Consider the following 18,845-nt stretch of genomic DNA (forward strand, 5'->3'; position numbering starts at 1 on the left):
ATGATGTCAAAATGTCACATAAATGACATTTTTAAATCACAGATGCAGAAATCTTTAGTTACACAAACTGTTTTTCCTTTTTACAAAGTAAATTCTAAATATTTATGTTTTTAAAACAATGAGAACATTTTCAAAAATACTCAAATACATATTTATTATATTTACACACATGGGAAAGCAGTTTGTTCAAACATGTATGGAAGCCCATTTGTGCCAAAAAAAAAGAGAGAAAAACATGATGAAAGATTCAGAACAATAAAAATATTTACGGTAAATCCAAATTTTGATTTACTGAATCAAATAAACAAAATAATATAATCAAAAGTGTGAAACTGGGAGATGGTAAGTCAAAACTACAACTTTTTAAATCATAAACATAACTTTGATAATAAGAAAAAACTAGAACGTTTATAATTAAAATTATGAGATAGTGAGTCGAAATAGCTTTTCAGTCAAAATTGTATTACTAAGTTATAATTATGAAGTATCAAATTTCAATTTTGACATATAAGAATTTTGAATTACAGTACTATCTCATAAATAAGTAAATAAAAATGATAAGATACTAAGACATAATTTAGACATAGTGAGTCGACATGTTCACTTTCTTTTTTAAGTTTTTATTTGCGTTATTCCTGACTTTTCATCTATTTCCTGTTTTCCTGGCGGGAATGAGCTTCCACAGACAAGGCTCTTTTTTAATGAAATGGGTCTCAGCTGTTGTTAAATGTGGTGACAATGTTTCTATAAGTTGGTTTATATGTAGTTGACGGTGTCGTCTCACCCAGACAGTCTCGTCCATAGTAACCATGACAACACTTTGGCTGCCAGAAGTTGACGGTGCAGATCCTGCTACAGCCGGAGTTTTTAGTGACGTAGACGGTGGGAAGATCACACTTCTGAACCTCCTGAAGACAAAACAAAGAGAAGGAATCAGAGACATAAACAGGTTTCTGCCAGATTCGGTATGTTTGCTGACAGATGACGACTCAGACCTTCAGTTTGGACCCTCTGGGACAGCGAGAAGCTAAGGAGGTGCACAGTCCACAGCTCATCTACCACAGAAGAAGAAGAAGAAACAACAGAAATGTCAGACCTGTTGTGATTGTCCAATCAGAGATACTCTGTAAACAAAGTCTCCAAAACAAAAAAAACACAGAACAGAGAGTAAATAACAGATTAAACTGTGTGTTTGTCACACACATTACAAATGTTCTTGTAATCTTGAGGTATTTTGGCAGCTGTGCAGAGATGATACTATGATCATAGTCTACCTATCACCCGTCTGCTGTCTCTGTGTTTTGCTCCTTTCTGACTGTCAAGACGAATAAAATGTTGGTGGAAACAGATGTTATGTTTGGTTTGTCCAGTCATTGTAGGTTTCAGCTAGTCTTTGGGTGTGTTACGAGTTTAGGGAATGTGGGGCTTAGCAAACAGTCAGTGAAGTGATGATTTACCTGAAGGTCAAAGGTCGTCTGTTCGTCACAGCGTCCTCCGAGGCTGGGTGGAGTCAGCAGGCAGTCGATCCCGTAGGCGATCCCACTGTTAAAGACGAGGTGTCTCTGAACAATCCGACACTTTTCATCATTAACAAAGATTTCTCCCTGTTTAAAGAAGAAACAACTGGATCATCAAGTGCCCACTGTCAGCTCTTTCTGTTTTTTTAATCTGTTTCTGTTGTACTTACGATGTCGTCTGTTCCTCCACAGGTGAACGAGAGCGGTGAACCCTGCAGAGTCCGAGCTGCTTGCAGATAGATCAAACCCTCAGCGTAAACCTGAGCGTGGAGAAAGAAAGTTTGAGGAGAAAAAGAAGCTAAACAAAACACCAAAACTTTAAACTTCATGAATGTAAAGAGTTCCCCCTGGTGGCTGAGCACTGAGACACAAACCACAACTCTCATCTGTTTAGAAAAGTACTCTTTAAATAAAGTTTATTATTGTCATTATTTTCATCTTCCTCACCTTCTGGGCCTGCAGGATGTGGTACTTGAGGTACTCCACCAGCTGTGGTCGGTTGTCTTGGTGGAACAGGAAGTCCTTCTGCTCCTGCGGCAGAGATGCCATGACGCCATCTGAGGGCAGGAAGACCGTCACCGGCTGGTACATCCCATCATTCACCAGGTTCATCACACCCGTGTCCTGAAACATACATACATGGATCATCACTGTGTGAATAAAATACGCATTTAATTCCCTCAATTCAGTAATTCATACCCTTAAACATATGATAGTTGCTCCTGGGGCTCGTTGCACAAAAGCAATTTGCGAGAACTGCTTACACACAGATCGCAAATGGTGTCCAAAAATTTAAGCAAAAAGAAATAATTTCATATTGCAAATTGCAGCTCGAATGTTGCAAATTTGATGAAACAGGCCTCTGAATTACATTTTTGCATTTGTGACCCGCTGAACCCGAGTTGTGCTCTGTTACTGGACTTTTCTGATGGTCATGGATTGTCAATAACGAACACCATGTTCGAGCATAAGGTGGTTCAGAAGGTAGCTGCTACCTGAACACTTGAGGCCAAAGATCAATGACCACCTTTACAGTTGTGTCATGGGATCTGCAGCCGTATGTCTGGGACACTCGTGTAAAGACAAAACCAAGGCTGTCAGCTGGTGGTGATGTGGATCAGGTGGTGGGCGAGGCTGCCGGACAGACCTGGTAAACCCAAACGTGGAGTGAGGGTGAAGTGGGAACTTCTGGTCGCTGTCTGCAAGGTCTTCCACTCTCAGGGACGATAGGGATGTGGAATCCATGTGGGCCACATTCAAATCCTCCAGTGTGGAGGCCTGGGAACTCCTTGCGATCCTCCAGGTGGAGGAAGTGACAAAGGAGAAGGATTTCTGGGCTACCTTTCTTAGCCTACTGCTACTGAGATAAGTGGTGGAAAATTATTTATTATTTTATTATTACACGTCTGCCCGTCCAGGAAGAGAGATCCCTCCTCTGTTCTTCCTGTTTCTTTTTCTGCTTCTTGTTCTGTTGAGTTTCTCCTTATCTAAACCGAAGGTCTGAGGATAAAGGGACTGGTTTGCTCCACAGATTGTAAAGTCCTCAGAGACAAACGTGTGATTTTGAGATATGTAAATAAACTTCACATGGGGAGTGTTTTACAAAAGGAAAGTGATAACTGAATGCTATTAATTTGAGAGAATAAATGAAGTTATTTGAGGAACGAATTACTAAAACATGCCCTCCATGAACCTTGACAGGCTTCTTCCTCTTTTTTAAATGTTTTTAATGTCTTACCTCGAGCAGTTTGTAGAAGGTTTTATAACCATGACGTTCAGCCACATCAGTCAGGTTCAGCTGATAAATCCAGCAGAAAAATATTCATAAGAAGGAGATAGACAATTGATTGATTAGTGGACTTATTGAAAATAAATTGATCATTGAAACAATTAATTAATCCCGTCATTTCTCCAGTAAAAGTCTCAAACTGTTGGTCAGACTAAATAACAGTTTGAAGACAACACTTTGGCCTCTGGGAACTACAGACGGCATTTCCTTACATTACTTTATTAATGGATTAATCAGAAACTAATCAATAGATTCATTTGCAGCTGTGTTGTGCACTTACAGGAACCTCTGGCTTATTTTCTTTAGGAAGAAACTGAATTTTGTTGATTTCATGAAAGATCCCGTTAATGCTGACGTCGTCGCTGTACATCACATTAGCTTGGTTGATGAAGATGTTGCCCTGAAAATATCCAGCATACAAACATTATTAATCATTACCAACCAAAAGACATTATTATTATGCCTTAGACATCTTCAATTTCTCCATCTCCAAGTCCAGATTACATATTAAGTAAAGATGAATTTAACTTTATTTTACAGAAATCTAGATTACATCGGACAGAGAGACCAGCCACAAAAATATCCAGAGAGCTTCACTGAGTCACTTATCTAAAATAAAATAAAATATGGGCCAATAACCAAATCTGATTCTCACACAGAAAAAAAGAGCAACAGTTATTTTATGTCTTATAGTGTAAGAATGACTGAAATGTCATTTTACGGTAAGTGTTGCAATATAGGGCCCCTATAATTATTAAATGATGGGAAAAGGGTTAGCTAAAGCTAGCTAGCCGTATCCTCAGATTACCATAGATAACGTTACATGAAACACCACCGCACAAAGTCACCTAAATCTATAGCTAATGTATAGCTACATGTTGCTAAATGAATTCATTACTCTGTCAGAAAAGATTCATCACTTGATATGACTCTGAGTCTCATTCCACTCGACCAGGAAATATGCAGGTTGTACAACAAACTGGGAACAACTGGACTGAATGGTTATCAGTGTTATCAATAGCACCTTTAATGTTAGCTACAGTCTTGAAATGAACCTAGACTCTGATTCTGCTCTAAGATAGGTCACCTGGGTGGACCTGGTGGTCAGGACGAGCCCAGACAGAGACGTCAAGTTTCGGGGTCGGCTCAGGTCAGCGGGCAGCAGAGTGTGACACATGACGATGTGGCTGCGCATTACGGCGGCGAATTGTTCTTTATATTTGTCCGACATCAACAATTTCATCTAAAAAGATAAAAATACAAAAATAAGTAGGACATCAGATACAACAAGACAAGCAGGTGTGATGCTTATAGCTAACAGGTGTGACCAGAATCACACAACAGTTTTTAGCCACGTTAGCATCGTGGCTCAATGGTCTGTCAGACTGAAATGTGTCAACAACTATTGGATGGATTGTGATGAAATGTTCTTCATCATTCATGTTCCCATCAGGATGAACTGTGATAACTTTGGTGTTAGCATGCTAACACGCTAAACTAAGATAGTGAACATGGTAAACATTATACCTGCTAAACATCAGCATGCAAGCATTGTCATGTTGTGTGAGCATGTTAGCATGCTGATGTTAGCATTTAGCTGTGCCTAAAAACAGCTTCACAGAGCTGCTAGCATGACTGTAGATGTCTAGTTAATGTTGGTGTTCACTCAGTAAACTTCAGCTTTTTAAAACAATATGCAGATGACTCAGTGTTTTTTATTCTGGGAAAATGTGAATGACGTTCTGAGTGATGTTTAACAATACATTACAGTTATTAAAGAAATAGTTTGATGTACAATAAGTTGTCCTTAAATTTAAGTAAAACTAAGTTTAGAATCTTTGTAAATCATGTAATTAACATAGATGTTAAAATAAGAATTACTTTAACGTGAAATCAGAAATATCAAAATCAATTGCACTGCTATACAAAGCTGAGCAGTGCTGAACATACAAATCAAAGTTATTACAATTCATTCTGAGGGGCATGGAACCCCAAAGCATTAAGTATTACATAAATAAATAAATAATTATGAAATAAAGTCACATGAATTAGTTGAAGGAAATTATCAATACTCAACTCATCATTATAAAATGTGATTCCCTATTCATATTTTCATAAGAGTTTTATAGGAGTTCATTTTTATTTCATAAGTGATGTTTTATTTAAAAATGTCCTTTTTTCAAAGGACTGTTTTTATTTAATAATGTCAGATTTTATTTCATACGACACTTTTCACGACAGTGTGATGTCACTGGCCTCTCACCTTTCAGCTAATCACATGTCCTCTCCCTCTTAATGCCCCAATCAGACAGAGCACAGTTTTTGCAGTGAGAGTCGTCTTTTCCCAGTTGTGCTGTTTTCTGTAGGCAGTACATGTTCTGCACGCTGCTAATGAGCCCCAGGCACCTCATGTTCGCGTTTTTGCAGCAGCGCTCTGAACGCCTCGGGTTGAAAAAACGCCCGCCCTCATTTGCGTTTTTTCCCCATTGTCCAATCGGACTGTAGTGGTGACGACAAAGTTTACAGTTGCTTGGAAATAACAAATATGGAAGACAAACTAGTGGTGGCGTTTGCTGGATCCCAGGAGCTATATGATTTTACCAACAGTAGTTGACACCGACATGATTTGAACAGAAAACAGCAGCCTGGAGGCAAATTAGTGCGATAAGTTGTTTTCACTAATTCAAACTTCCATCCATCAGTTACTGGGACATTAACATCCATAGAGCCACGCTGCTAACGTGCTAAACATTTAAATAAGTAAAGTAAGTTTGTTCAGAAGAATCACAAGGGAAAACATTTGACCCTGAATCAAGAGACTGAATCTGTCACCTTGTTGGTGCCATTTCTGTCTGCTGCGAAGGCATCGGCATTCGGAGCGAAGACGGTGAACGGGCCGCGACCCTTCAGAGAAATGTCCACCACCTGAAACCAGAGTTACTTCAGTTCATTTGTTTTTGCCTGCAGGAGGCGACAGATGAAACGCCACTCACCATCAGCCCGAAGTAAAAGTCTCTCAGCCTCCTCTTCAGGATTTCCTGCAGAGAGTCAGCAGTTAGTTTGAAGTCCTGCAGTTATTATATGATCTTTACTGTGGGAGGGTTTCAGCTGCTCACCTTCCCCACGGTGCCTCTGCAGGTGAGGCCGTCTCCTACGTAGCTACCGACACACGTGCAGGTACGAACACCCGGACCCGTCGTGTTACACCTGGCGTACTCGTTACAGCCGCCGTTTTTCTGGAAACATCAGCAGCATGCAGGTTAATGATAGGAACATGTTACTGAGGACAACCATCTGAGGAAAAGATTTAACTGTGATTTTCTGACCAAAATTATAAATGTGGTTTGAATTTGGATTCTAATTTGAGATTATAAAAAGTCACCTTTAAAAAAAGAAAAATGTCACAACTAAGCCCTCATTTATAATCCTGATTACTCATTTATCAGAAATGATCACGACATTCGAGGCTGGTGTTATAATTACTGATCATTAAAATCAAAATAACAAACTCACCTTTTGACACAAGTTGATCATCTTGCAGTTCTGTCCGTCACCTGAGTAACCTTCAGTGCAGACACAGGAAGTCTGCAGACGAGTTAAAGACAATTACATCAATAAACAATAAGCAGTGAACGTCTCACCATCAGCAGACGGCTGCTTATATTAAAACCTCCACATCGGAGAGTGAAATCAGTTTTTACTTTGTTTGGTCCGACATGAACGCAGTCTGCGTTGTCGTGGCAGCCTCCGTTTCCTTCCAGACAGGGATTTATTTCTGTAGGGGAAACACAAAACTCCTGCAGCACTCGAACACATCACACAACCTGTTGATTTATCTGACAACATGACAGTCAGATTCATATTCACTATTGACAGATATGTTCAATTTCACAAAAACTGAAACACGCTGCTGTTCGATTATTTATGGAGTTCAAAATGGTGGCAGTTTTTCCTCAACTACTTCTGCATTGTGTTGCAGTACTTTTGCATTGTGTAGTATTTTGCTTTACTTTGTAGTACTGTGTTTTCTTGCAGTACTTTTGCATGACCTCACAGTAGTTTTGTGCTCCCTCACCAAACTTTTGCATTTGATTGTAGTACTTTGGAGGCACCTGCCAATTCTTTTGTGTATTATAGTGAATAAATGTTAATGTTAATTAATGTTGGTTGAATGAATTAGTCTAATTTAAATTTATTTTTCATTTTTTAACATTTTTGAAACTCTTTAATTTGTATCACTAATTAAAAAAAATGAAATTATCTGAATTATTTTCAGAAAACTAAGAAGAAATTCAAAATTCTTTACAGAAAAATAAGAATAATAAAAACAGTGGCCCTACCGACACACACGAGTCCATCACCAGAGTAACCGCTGTCACAGACACAGTCTCTTCGGCCGGGTCGAGTCCTCTTACAGACCGCATACAGACTGCAGCCGCCGTTATCCACCAAACACGGGTCTTTAGCTGCAAACATCATCATCATTACCACCATCATCATCATCATCATCATCATTACCACCATCATCATCATCATCATCATTACCACCACCATCATCATCATCATCATCATCATTACCACCATCATCATCATCATTACCACCATCATCATCATCATTACCACCATCATCATCATCATTACCACCACCGCCATCATCATCATCATCATCATTACCACCACCATCATATTCATCATCATCATCATCATTACCACCATCATCATCATCATTACCACCACCGCCATCATCATCATCATCATCATTACCACCACCATCATATTCATCATCATCATCATCATTACCACCATCATCATCATCATCATCATTACCACCATCATCATCATCATCATCATCATTACCACCACCGCCATCATCATCATCACCACCACCACCATCATCATCATCATTACCACCACCATCATCATCATTACCACCACCGCCATCATCATCACCACCGCCATCATCATCATTACCACCACCATCATCATCATCACCACCACCACCATCATCATCATTACCACCACCGCCATCATCATCACCACCGCCATCATCATCATTACCACCACCATCATCATCATCACCACCACCACCATCATCATCATCACCACCACCATCATCACCACCATCATCATCATCATCATCATTACCACCATCATATTCATCATCATCATCATTACCACCATCATATTCATCATCATCATCATTACCACCATCATATTCATCATCATTACCACCACCATCATCATCATCATCATCATTACCACCACCATCATCATCATCATTACCACCACCATCATCATCATCATTACCACCACCATCATCATCATCATCATTACCACCACCATCATCATCATCATCATTACCACCACCATCATCATCATCATCATCATCATTACCACCACCATCATCATCATCATTACCACCACCATCATCATCATCATCATTACCACCACCATCATCATCATCATCATCATTACCACCACCATCATCATCATCATTACCACCACCATCATCATCATCATCATTACCACCACCATCATCATCATCATCATCATTACCACCACCATCATCATCATCATCATCATTACCACCACCACCATCATCATCATCATCGTCATTGTCACCATAAAAAGATCAAAGTAAACTTTGTGCTTCACACAAATAATTCTGAACGCGTTAATTTAAGCGCTGATTCTGTTTGTTTGTTCAGGTGAGAAGAACTCAGGTCACCTGAGACTGTCATGCTGTTGTTACCTTGACAAAAAGTTCCATTTCCTTCAAATCCAGCCGCACAGAGACACTGAGAGCCGGACGGTCTGACCGCACAGCTATCAGACGAGATGAAACAGAAAACAAGAGAATCCAATTTTTATTCACAGCAAGTCTGAAGTCTGAAATATGTAAAAACAAAAACATCCTGAAGGGGGCGATGCAGCTAGTCATGTGTCTGAGAGCCCCCTCCCCTTTTTGTTTTATATTATATCATACAAATTAAATAAATTATATACAGTATGTGTCTGTTTAGAATTGCCTACTATTTCATTAGTAGGGTGTTATTTTTTTATACAACTAGGATAGTTATACTTGACGTTTCTCACTTTTTAACCATCGATATGACCAAAGATTTCAATGTATTGCGGATGAAGAATCTTGCATGTTTTTCTTCTTGCAACAAATAAGTAATTATGTAATATGTAACTGAGGCAGTGACCAGCAGAAGTGGTTCTTAACGAAGGCTCCATCCAAAGAGCCGTAACTCACCAGCTGCAGCACAATGAGCCGCAGTGGCAGTTTGTGTTGACTTACTTTGCGCTGGTGTGACATTTCACCGAACCGCACAGTTCATCAGCTTTGGATTCAATTTCTGCAACACAACAGACACAAACCTCAGCGTTAGTGCGGTGTATTAATATTTATTATTTTCATTATAAAGATTTACAAGAAAATCGTCAGAATTTTATGAGAATAAAGTTGTAATACTACAAGAAAAAGTTAATATTTTGTGAAAAAGTCATAATACTTTGAGAAAAAAGTCTATTTGAGTGGTTGAGAAGTTACAAAGAAAAAGTAATTTTTCAAAAAAAGGTCATAATATTAGGACATAAAATTAAAATTTTATGAATAAAATACAGTTGAAAATGTAAAGAAAAAAAACATGATTTTTTTTTACAAAATATCAGAATATATTTAAAAACAGTCAAGATTTTTCAGTCATGATATATGATAATAAAGCTAGAAATTTATAAGAACAAAGTTGTGAACAAAGACAGGATATTACATTAATATACATTTTTGATAATTAAATTGTAATATTTTGAGATAAAGTTGAAATTTGCTGCTGCACAGCAGTGACTTTGTTCTCATTGTTTTCTCTGACTTGTTTATATTAAAAATATATATTATAACTATTATGACTTTTTCATAAAACATTACAACTGTTTTACTCATAAAATGACAACTTTATTCATATAAACTGTTTGGTCCTCTCATGATTTTTCTCGTAATATTACAACTTTTTTTCTTGAAAAGTCAGATTTTTTGGACCTGAAACTCTGTTGTAGTCTGTATCACTCAGTGCCAGTGTGAATGTATCAGGTTTGTTTTCATACTTTCATCACAGAAGACTCCTCTCCAACCAACGTCACACTCGCACGTCCCATCGCCTTTCAGCCCTTCATTACAGCGGCCATTTTTACACACACACTCTGCGGAGAAAATAAACCGGAGTGAGGAAGGAAGGAATAGATGTGTTTTATTTTGTGTAATGTTTTTTGTATCAGGTATATCAGGTATATCTACCCTGATCACAGTGGACTCCATATTTCCCGCTCTGGCAGGTTTCACAGGCGGTCCCACTAAAACCTTTGTTACACTGACAGAGACCGGTCCCGTTCGTCCCGTCCAGACAGAGTCCGTTACCAAAGCAGGGTTGACCCTTCGGCCCGGGACACGGCTCACAGTGCACCCCGAAAAACCCTCCACAACACTTCCGCACCTGAAAACAGAAGAGAGTTTTACTACTTATTGTCAAGGAACTTCCTGTTTTTATCTTCGTTACGTGTTTTACTTTTACTTCTAACAGCAGGAGCGACGTACGATGTTTTTCTGGAGGCAGGTGGCTCTGCAGCCGATGGTCAGCAGTCGTTCTTCTTCAAACATCCGAGTGAACATACATTTCCTCGTCTTCATTGATTTCTGTAGAGAACAGTAAGTTATCAGAGGTGAACTCTAATAATTTAATATCACATAGTCCTAGTTTGTCTTTCATTTATGTTGTATCTGTATTGTAAAATGCATATGTTGCATCACATGCTGTGTTCTTGGCAAAAAGTCACTGAAAAGATTTAAAAAAAAAACTGTACACTGTGAGCCGGGTTTAGTAAAGATGGGTATTAATATGAATTTTTAGTGTCATAAAGTCTGAGAGATTTTACTTTAAAGGGTCAGTTCATACAAACTTCAAAAGAAGTGGAATCTGTTCATCCAGATACAGCAGCTTTGAGTGGTCATGCTTTATTTCAGGCTTTCTGCAAATAACTATGTAAGTTTTGGTCATTTTGATTTATTTGTTTTATAACTGTTTAATTGTTTGTTTTTTATTCTTTATCGATCAAATTTAACTTTAGTTGTTATTGTTTTATTTCTTATTTGGTGAGATGCCTCTATGTATTTTTTTCTGTCTCAACATCAAAATATCAAGTTTAGAAAAATTCTATTAATGCTTCATGTTTCTGTGTTTTAAAATAACTGCTCTATTTAAACCCAACTAAATATTCATTCATTATTGTAAACTTTATTCTTCATATATGTTGAATTGTATGATTGTCTGAAAACAAATTTCACATTTTTTTTATGTTGCGCTCGACTCTCTGGATTATGCTGAATTAATTAATTGGAAGTGTCTCTATTTTCCCTTTAATTAGTACCAAACTACAACAAATTACTCATTTCAAGAATCGTCCCTTTAGATTATCAGGAAGTTCAGAAATAGAAGGAAAGTGCAGAAACAGAGGTTGAGTCCTGATCCTGTTTCTTAGAGTGGGACAGTGCTGATAAAGGTGTTCTGGAGTACTACAAGGTATTTATATCATTTGCATTACTTAGGTTTTCAGTGTTCATCTTGTAGCATATTATACATATTATATATCATAGATATTTTTACCTTTGGGATGAATATTTGAATTTGAATTACCTAAATATAAAACCAAGTCATCTGCAAATAAACTTTTTATACACTACAGCCTGTATATTTATAATACAGGCAAAGTTTTTCGCTTTGCCTGTATTTGTCTTTGCTTCTGTCTGAGTGTGATGAAGGATAACCTTTTCTACCTCTTGTTGGTCACAAAGTTTGAAGCCTTTTGTGGAATAAACTGCAGCTGAAACTTGTCTGATTGTTTTACAGTCTGATAGTTTGTGAAGTCACATTAATGTTACGAATGATTTTGGGCTGGAAGTCAAAGTCTTACGTCCGGGACGGTGTCATTCGGGCAGAGTTTGCCTTGTGGGAATAAACAGTCCACACAGGTTCCCTTTGGAGAAAAAGAGAAAGCTATCATTCATCAGCAGTTCAGTTTGTGTCAGCGTGGCTCTGTAAGTAGTGACAGTATCTGATGACTTTACCATGACTCTCTGGTATTTGGCCTCATCACAGCGATTCCTGTTGATCTCTAGAACAGCTGACAGACCGTGAATCACTCCTTTACCACTCAAGATGTTGGAGGAGTTTATCTGAGCATCGTTCACAAACAGCTACATGAGAGACAGACAGAGAGTTTAGATCATTTTAATAATGATGAGATCAGATGATATCTGGTCCCATGATGATGATATTGATAGTTGATTATCTATGTTTCTTATTGAGACCTTTCCATCTCGGGGGAAGAAGCCAAGCTGGAAGGAGAATCCGAGCAGCGTCTGTTTGTATCCTCCAGGCTGAAGGTCGGTCTTCAGCAGACGCTCCGACACCACCACGTGGTAACGAGTCGTATTCACATCCTGTTTACAGTAACAAAATAAAAGCACAGAGATGTTTTTCACTATAACAAAAACTGTCCATGTCACACTTTTCACTGACTGTTTATTCTTAAATGTACATATATTTTATTTTAGTTTTTTTGAACTAATTGTGGTTGCCTAGCATTAAAATCTTTCTGGGAAGTTATACACAAACAATCAATTTTTGTACTGTATTAACTGTAAAATGTAATGACAGGGAAAAGGGTGGATAAATAAGATGATAAAGCTGCGACAGCAAATATACATCCAACATTTTCAAAATGGAGAAAAGATGGCAAATTAATTGAAAGTAACAAATAACATACAAAATAAGATGTAGCTTTTGTTTTTAAAAAGATAAATGAATGCATAACGATGTAGCCTACTATCTAATTGCTCTATTTATGTATTTATTTTTCTCATTTTATCTGTTTTTTTCCTTTTCATGTAACGGGCCTGCACATGGAGTGTGCTGTTACACTTACAATACAATATTTTGTCAGTATGCAGTTTTCATATGTTTCAATATTACTTAAATATAAAATCATATCATCTGCTAATAGCTTTTTACATTTCTTTGCCCATGTTTCTGCCACTCACTATCGCTAATGCAAATAACAAAGGTGATAAAGGACAGCCTTTCGTTGTGCCTCTTGATCTCTAAATATTTTAGATCAAGTTTAATTTGGTGACTTTTAGCTTTTCTGTATTAAAGTGATTATTTATTGTGGAAATTCAAACATTTTTAGTACTTTAGTAGAAAAGCCCACTCTAGTTGAAGCTTTCTTTGCATCTACTGCCATCGATGTCAGGTTTAATTTCTGCTGCTTAACATACGGTATTAGTGAGCTAGATCCACTAATATTAGTTTAATAGGGTTGTTTGAAATTACACTTCTGTAGAAATGGAAATGTATCTCCATCATGAGACGGATGACTGAGGAACACTCAGGAAAACAGTTGCTGTATGAACCAGAAAACAAAACTGACTGGCCGAGACGTTTTTTAACGAGGACTCTCGTTTAAGACCCTCTGTCCAGTTCATAATAAATACACAAATTCAACTTGTTTATCCTACTGTACCAGTGCAGTTGCAGCCATTTTCTTGAGGTAATCAGTGATGGCGGCGTCTGTTGGAGCGAAGATGGTGAAATCGTTTGCCTGTTCGATCTCGTCTGTCAGGTTGTAATCCTGAACAAAACAACAGAGAAAAATACACACTGTAAACAAACATTCCAAATATTTGTCCAGAGTTAAAGCTGAGAATGTATCCTGCAGTGTGTTTGTGTGTTCGTACGATGAGATACGATCTGAACAGAGAGAAGTCCGGCCTCAGAGCGAGAGTCGCCAGCAGACCTTCACTCAGCTTCCTGTCAGGAACCAAAACCTGGAGACAGAACAAACACATGAAGGACAAAAACAGTCAGAGACAGAAAGAAAAGTGTCTCCATCTGTCGTATCAGAGCATCATTAGCATCGTTAACATTATTAGCTTTGTACCTTATCAATGACGTGGATCAGTCCGTTGGTAGCGGCTACATTCGATGTGGTGATGGTCGCTCCTCCAACAGCTGTGACCTGACAGAACAAACACACTGAATCAAATCTGAACACCATCGTTAGAAAGTTTCTGACCCAAACTAAAACTTTCCTGACAGATTTCTTTTATAAATAAAAGGATTTATTTTTTATGTATCAGAGTTTCGTGTGAAAGAGAGAAGAGCAACAAGCGTACAGCTGCATGTTGAGGAATCTTATATAATGGGCTTTTCTTTTTTATGTAGCCCTCAATAAATAAAACAAACAGCGGAGGTCAGAGGACGTTTGCTAACAGTCAAAGTGTGGGTATTTTATCTAAAATAAGCCCTTAATCTAGACTCGTGGGCAGAAATGATAGTAAACCATCACCTCTGTGGACTCACCTCATTGGTCGTTGAAACAGGAAGTGCTGTCTTGAGAAGAGAAGTCAGAGAGGAAATGCTGCTCAGGCTGGATAATGGATAGTTACCCGGGATCATGTGATTTCTGTGATATAGGACAGGTGGTAGCTGTTACACATGTTAAAAAACTGCTGGAGACAAAAATGTTTTTAATTTTATTCTGTTGACATTCACAACATTTTCAAGTTAATATTTAAGTTCAGGCATTGACCAGTCCTAAAATAAACAAACATCTGACTTGTAAAATCCCCAATAAATAACAAAATTAAAAAACAGAAACAGTTTCCGGCCGTGCTGAGCTGTGACCTGATGAGACTAGGCAGATTAGCCTTCGTGGTCCAGAAGTTTTTGTCCTCTGAAGACATTTTAGCGACGGCAGCTGAAGACGGAACCAGGAGGGTGACGTTCTGATCCGACAGAGACCAAGACAGACCGGACTCCTGGGATGCAAAGACAGAAATACATCATCTCTGGGACTGCTGACAGCAAAACCACTTACAAGGTCTAAAAGGACCAAAAGTCAGGCCAGTAATAATCAGAATAAACATTTGGAATACAGTTGCGGTTGATACAAAGCAATGTGTGATATCCTTGAGTTTTAGTTGTGTAAGTATGCAAGTTTAAGTTATGAGTGTTATACCCAAATTTTCAATATAAATACTTTTGAGTTGTGATTATATACGTACGTGCATTTGTAATATACGTTGTTTTATTGCGGTTCCTTGTGTAAACTTATGGTACATGCAATACCGGCAAATTTGTGATATGTACTCTTCTTAGTAGTTTTTATCTAAGTACATTTGCAATATATATGTATTTGCAATACATGCTTTACCTGAGTTGTGGTTTGTGATATAAGCTTTTCTTGTGTTACATGCATTATACACAAACCTCAAATGTACACCTGGAGTTCTGGTCAATGTAGACATTTAGTTACATACATCTGTAAATATGTAATGCTGTTGTTAAGTTGCATAATTAGTCATTTTCTTTAAATTTTTTCATAACATGCGTATGTAATTGTGCTATATATGCTCTATTTTAGTTGCAGTGATATACATTATCATTGTTATATACACAACTAAATCTGTAATATGAATTGTTGTCCAGTTGCGCTTACAGTGGACATATATTTACATATATAACATCGTAAATGTGTGAAATATGCTCCACACATACATATATAAATCTGTACATTTGAGATGCGATATGATACATGCTAATCTAGTGTCTCCAGTGAGTTGCAGTTAAATGTTCTCCTCTACCCCTCCTAATTATGTTATTATCTAGTTGATAATTGATTGAAATGCTGGTCTGACCAATGTTCCGTATCAGATCTGATACTCACAGTCGTCCATGTGAAGAACTCTGAGGAGTCTGGCAGAGCCATCAGCTCCTGAAAGCATCAGGAAGACAGACTGAGGATAGAAGAACACTGTTTGACACATGAACTCGGCCGTCACTGTTCAGGACTCTCACCTGTCCGACTGTACCGTAACATATTTGTCCGTTTCCAACATATCCTTCATCACAAACACACGTCCACTGAGAGGACAGCAGGCGACAGCTGGCCTGGAGACAAAACCCTTTCTTTGATCATCAGAAAACAGGCTGAACAGTAACTTGATTCATCATCCTACCGTCTGGTTTACGTTTGATAGTTAAGAAGAATATTTATCGTACTCACTAAGTAATGACAGCCTCCGTTTACAGTCACACACTGATTAACAGCTTCACAGTCTCGCCCGTTTCCTTTGTAGCCGGCTTTACATGTACAGTCACTCTGTTGGTTTAACAAAGAACAGAATATAATGAATAAAAGAAGAAAATGGGACTTTTGAGTTTGTTTTTGTGGCTTTCTGGTAGTTGGCTGTTTGTCCTCCGGTCTGAGACGACAGCTGTTTCTGCCTCTGTGCTTGGTTATTTTAATGCGTATGGTGATGTCAGCAGACAACGACCCAGAAAGGTCTCTTTCATTCACGTCAGTGGCAGGAACGACGCTGTGCTCCAGAAACTCGTCTTTGGTTTTACGTGGTTTATACTGAGTTTTGCTGTCAGTGCCCAGGTGACAGTTTGGGTCGACACTCACACTTGTTCTCCTCAGAGTCATAATTCAGGACACCTGATATGTTTGAATGGTCTCATTGTTTGAGCGTTTGCACCCAGGACTCCTTGGAAAGCAGGATTCATTCTGAGCGGATTAACCTGGTGACCTGCTGACACACTGCTGGAATCAGCACAACTTACACTTTGCAGTGATGTCAGTATCTGTGTGGGTAAGAAGACATGACTCTACCCGTTCATATACTGACATTTACTGTGCAGCTCAAACTGTTTGAAGTACATCAATAAATACTTGTTTTGTTTCATAGAACATGTATAGTGGCAGTAGCGGGCAAACTGGTGGTATTTATAAGCAGCCCAACTTATTCTGAAAATAACAATATATGACACACAGAGCTCAGACGCCTGTAAATGAAGAGACATAACACCGAACAGATCAAATCCCCCATAAAGTCACGGCTCAGTCCTTTCAAACGTGTGATGATGACACCTCAGTGGACGTTACCTGTCCGGGTCCGACGTAGATGCAGGTGGCGTTGAGGTGGCAGCCTCCTCTGTCGGGACCATCGCAGTTGTTGATTGGCTGACACTCGTCCCCGTCCTCCCTCCATCCGGTCAGACACTGACAGGAGTGAGTACCTGGTCCTGTCTTTATACATTTAGCCTGCAGGGGGCGCAAAACAGCACAAAGTCCAACACAAAGACAGCAGACAGACTGGACATCAGTGTTTTTTAAAAAGATATTTATACTCAGAGTTTCTCCAAATAAATATTTGTCTCACAAAGACAAATATAGAGTTGAATAAATACGTACGTTCACACTGCAGCCGCCTCGGAGAGGTGGAGCACAGGGGTCTGACTCCACGCAGGTGATACCGTCACCTTGGTAACCAGGTTTACATACACACCTAAAAACACGCACAGCAGATACACTGAATAGTGTCCGGTATAATGAGGTCATCTTTAACCAGTTTCTTTAATTAACAACAGGCTTCGTCCCAGTTGTTTCCTGTACTGCCCCCAGCTGGTCACCTGTTGCTCCAGGTAACAGGCCAACCTCGACACCACAACCAAACACGCTGTAGGCTTCGCTAACAAAATAAGAGACTGATGTCCGAACGGGACGCATCACATTATTGATGCTCGTCAGCGTTACCTTGTGTATAACAGACGCTGACAGACAGATAACACGTCCCAAACAAAGGTTTGGTCAAATACAACACATGTTCATGTTAAAGATCCACTAAATGCTGTTCAATGCAAGACGTTCGCCCTGTTTATTTTCCCTCTCGTACTCATGTGTTGTGTAATAGCAGGTGAACTCAATCCCATCGCCAGACAGGAACATTAATATTGGATGATTCTGCGTCATCTAAACTAAAAACTGACAAGAGGAAGTGAAACAGTGGTGGGACAGGAAGTTAAGTTCTTTATTGCAGACTCAGGGATTCCTCTTTTCTAAGACTTAAACAAAGATTAATTACTGTGTGGTAATTTGATTAAATGCATGCATGTTTTAATGTCTTAAAACTAGACTTTTGCTTGAATGGAGCAAATTCCCAAATAAATTCTCACTTAAACCAGAACAAACCGGTTTCACAGTGAGCCTGGAGCTTTCGGAGCCTCTGGGTTCGTGGGTTGGTAAACTAGCTTTGCTCATTGGCACTAAGTTTCCTGTAAACTTTCCATCCAAAGTTGGGTTTTTGAGGTTGAAGTGGAGAAATGTGACTCAAGAGTTAAACCTGAGCGTGACGGATGCAAGTGAACTCACCTGGTGGTTCCCTGGTTGAAGTCACAGTCTGCGTGGGCGTGACAGAACTGAGCCTGGACGCCACAGGCCGCCGTCCTGCGATCGCAGAACTGACCAGTGAAACCCGTCAGACAGGAGTCCAGTTTACATCGACCTTCTGAGACCGGACGGTTATCACACTGTCCGTGGATGCAGGGACAGGCTGAGGACAGACAGGTGAGGTTTCACACAGGTGAGCTTTCTCCATACTGACATCTTACTTACCTGTATGATGTCACATGAAGAGACGA

General features: G+C 38.9%; 1 protein-coding gene across 1 annotated transcript in view; it reads right to left on the reverse strand.

Moving 5' to 3' along the window:
- stab2 (stabilin 2) overlaps positions 1-18,845 on the reverse strand; it is a 40,723-nt gene that overhangs the window by 8,216 nt on the left and 13,662 nt on the right. Inside the window, exons 23-55 of the mRNA XM_044186589.1 lie at positions 18,577-18,757; positions 17,620-17,713; positions 17,311-17,469; positions 16,429-16,524; positions 16,221-16,313; positions 16,090-16,137; positions 15,048-15,181; positions 14,724-14,826; positions 14,302-14,379; positions 14,099-14,188; positions 13,885-13,992; positions 12,671-12,802; positions 12,428-12,556; positions 12,274-12,336; positions 10,901-10,999; positions 10,604-10,799; positions 10,414-10,509; positions 9,611-9,668; positions 9,059-9,132; positions 7,647-7,772; positions 7,008-7,081; positions 6,820-6,891; positions 6,423-6,542; positions 6,300-6,344; positions 6,139-6,231; positions 4,394-4,549; positions 3,587-3,706; positions 3,256-3,315; positions 1,965-2,141; positions 1,688-1,777; positions 1,458-1,604; positions 996-1,055; positions 785-908 (exon numbers count right to left, since the gene is read on the reverse strand). Coding sequence (XP_044042524.1) covers positions 785-908; positions 996-1,055; positions 1,458-1,604; positions 1,688-1,777; positions 1,965-2,141; positions 3,256-3,315; positions 3,587-3,706; positions 4,394-4,549; positions 6,139-6,231; positions 6,300-6,344; positions 6,423-6,542; positions 6,820-6,891; positions 7,008-7,081; positions 7,647-7,772; positions 9,059-9,132; positions 9,611-9,668; positions 10,414-10,509; positions 10,604-10,799; positions 10,901-10,999; positions 12,274-12,336; positions 12,428-12,556; positions 12,671-12,802; positions 13,885-13,992; positions 14,099-14,188; positions 14,302-14,379; positions 14,724-14,826; positions 15,048-15,181; positions 16,090-16,137; positions 16,221-16,313; positions 16,429-16,524; positions 17,311-17,469; positions 17,620-17,713; positions 18,577-18,757 — 3,495 coding nt within the window. The remainder of the gene's footprint in view (positions 1-784; positions 909-995; positions 1,056-1,457; positions 1,605-1,687; positions 1,778-1,964; positions 2,142-3,255; positions 3,316-3,586; positions 3,707-4,393; positions 4,550-6,138; positions 6,232-6,299; positions 6,345-6,422; positions 6,543-6,819; positions 6,892-7,007; positions 7,082-7,646; positions 7,773-9,058; positions 9,133-9,610; positions 9,669-10,413; positions 10,510-10,603; positions 10,800-10,900; positions 11,000-12,273; positions 12,337-12,427; positions 12,557-12,670; positions 12,803-13,884; positions 13,993-14,098; positions 14,189-14,301; positions 14,380-14,723; positions 14,827-15,047; positions 15,182-16,089; positions 16,138-16,220; positions 16,314-16,428; positions 16,525-17,310; positions 17,470-17,619; positions 17,714-18,576; positions 18,758-18,845) is intronic.

Source organism: Siniperca chuatsi, linkage group LG23, assembly GCF_020085105.1.
Source record: "Siniperca chuatsi isolate FFG_IHB_CAS linkage group LG23, ASM2008510v1, whole genome shotgun sequence".
Lineage (NCBI taxonomy): Eukaryota > Metazoa > Chordata > Actinopteri > Centrarchiformes > Sinipercidae > Siniperca > Siniperca chuatsi.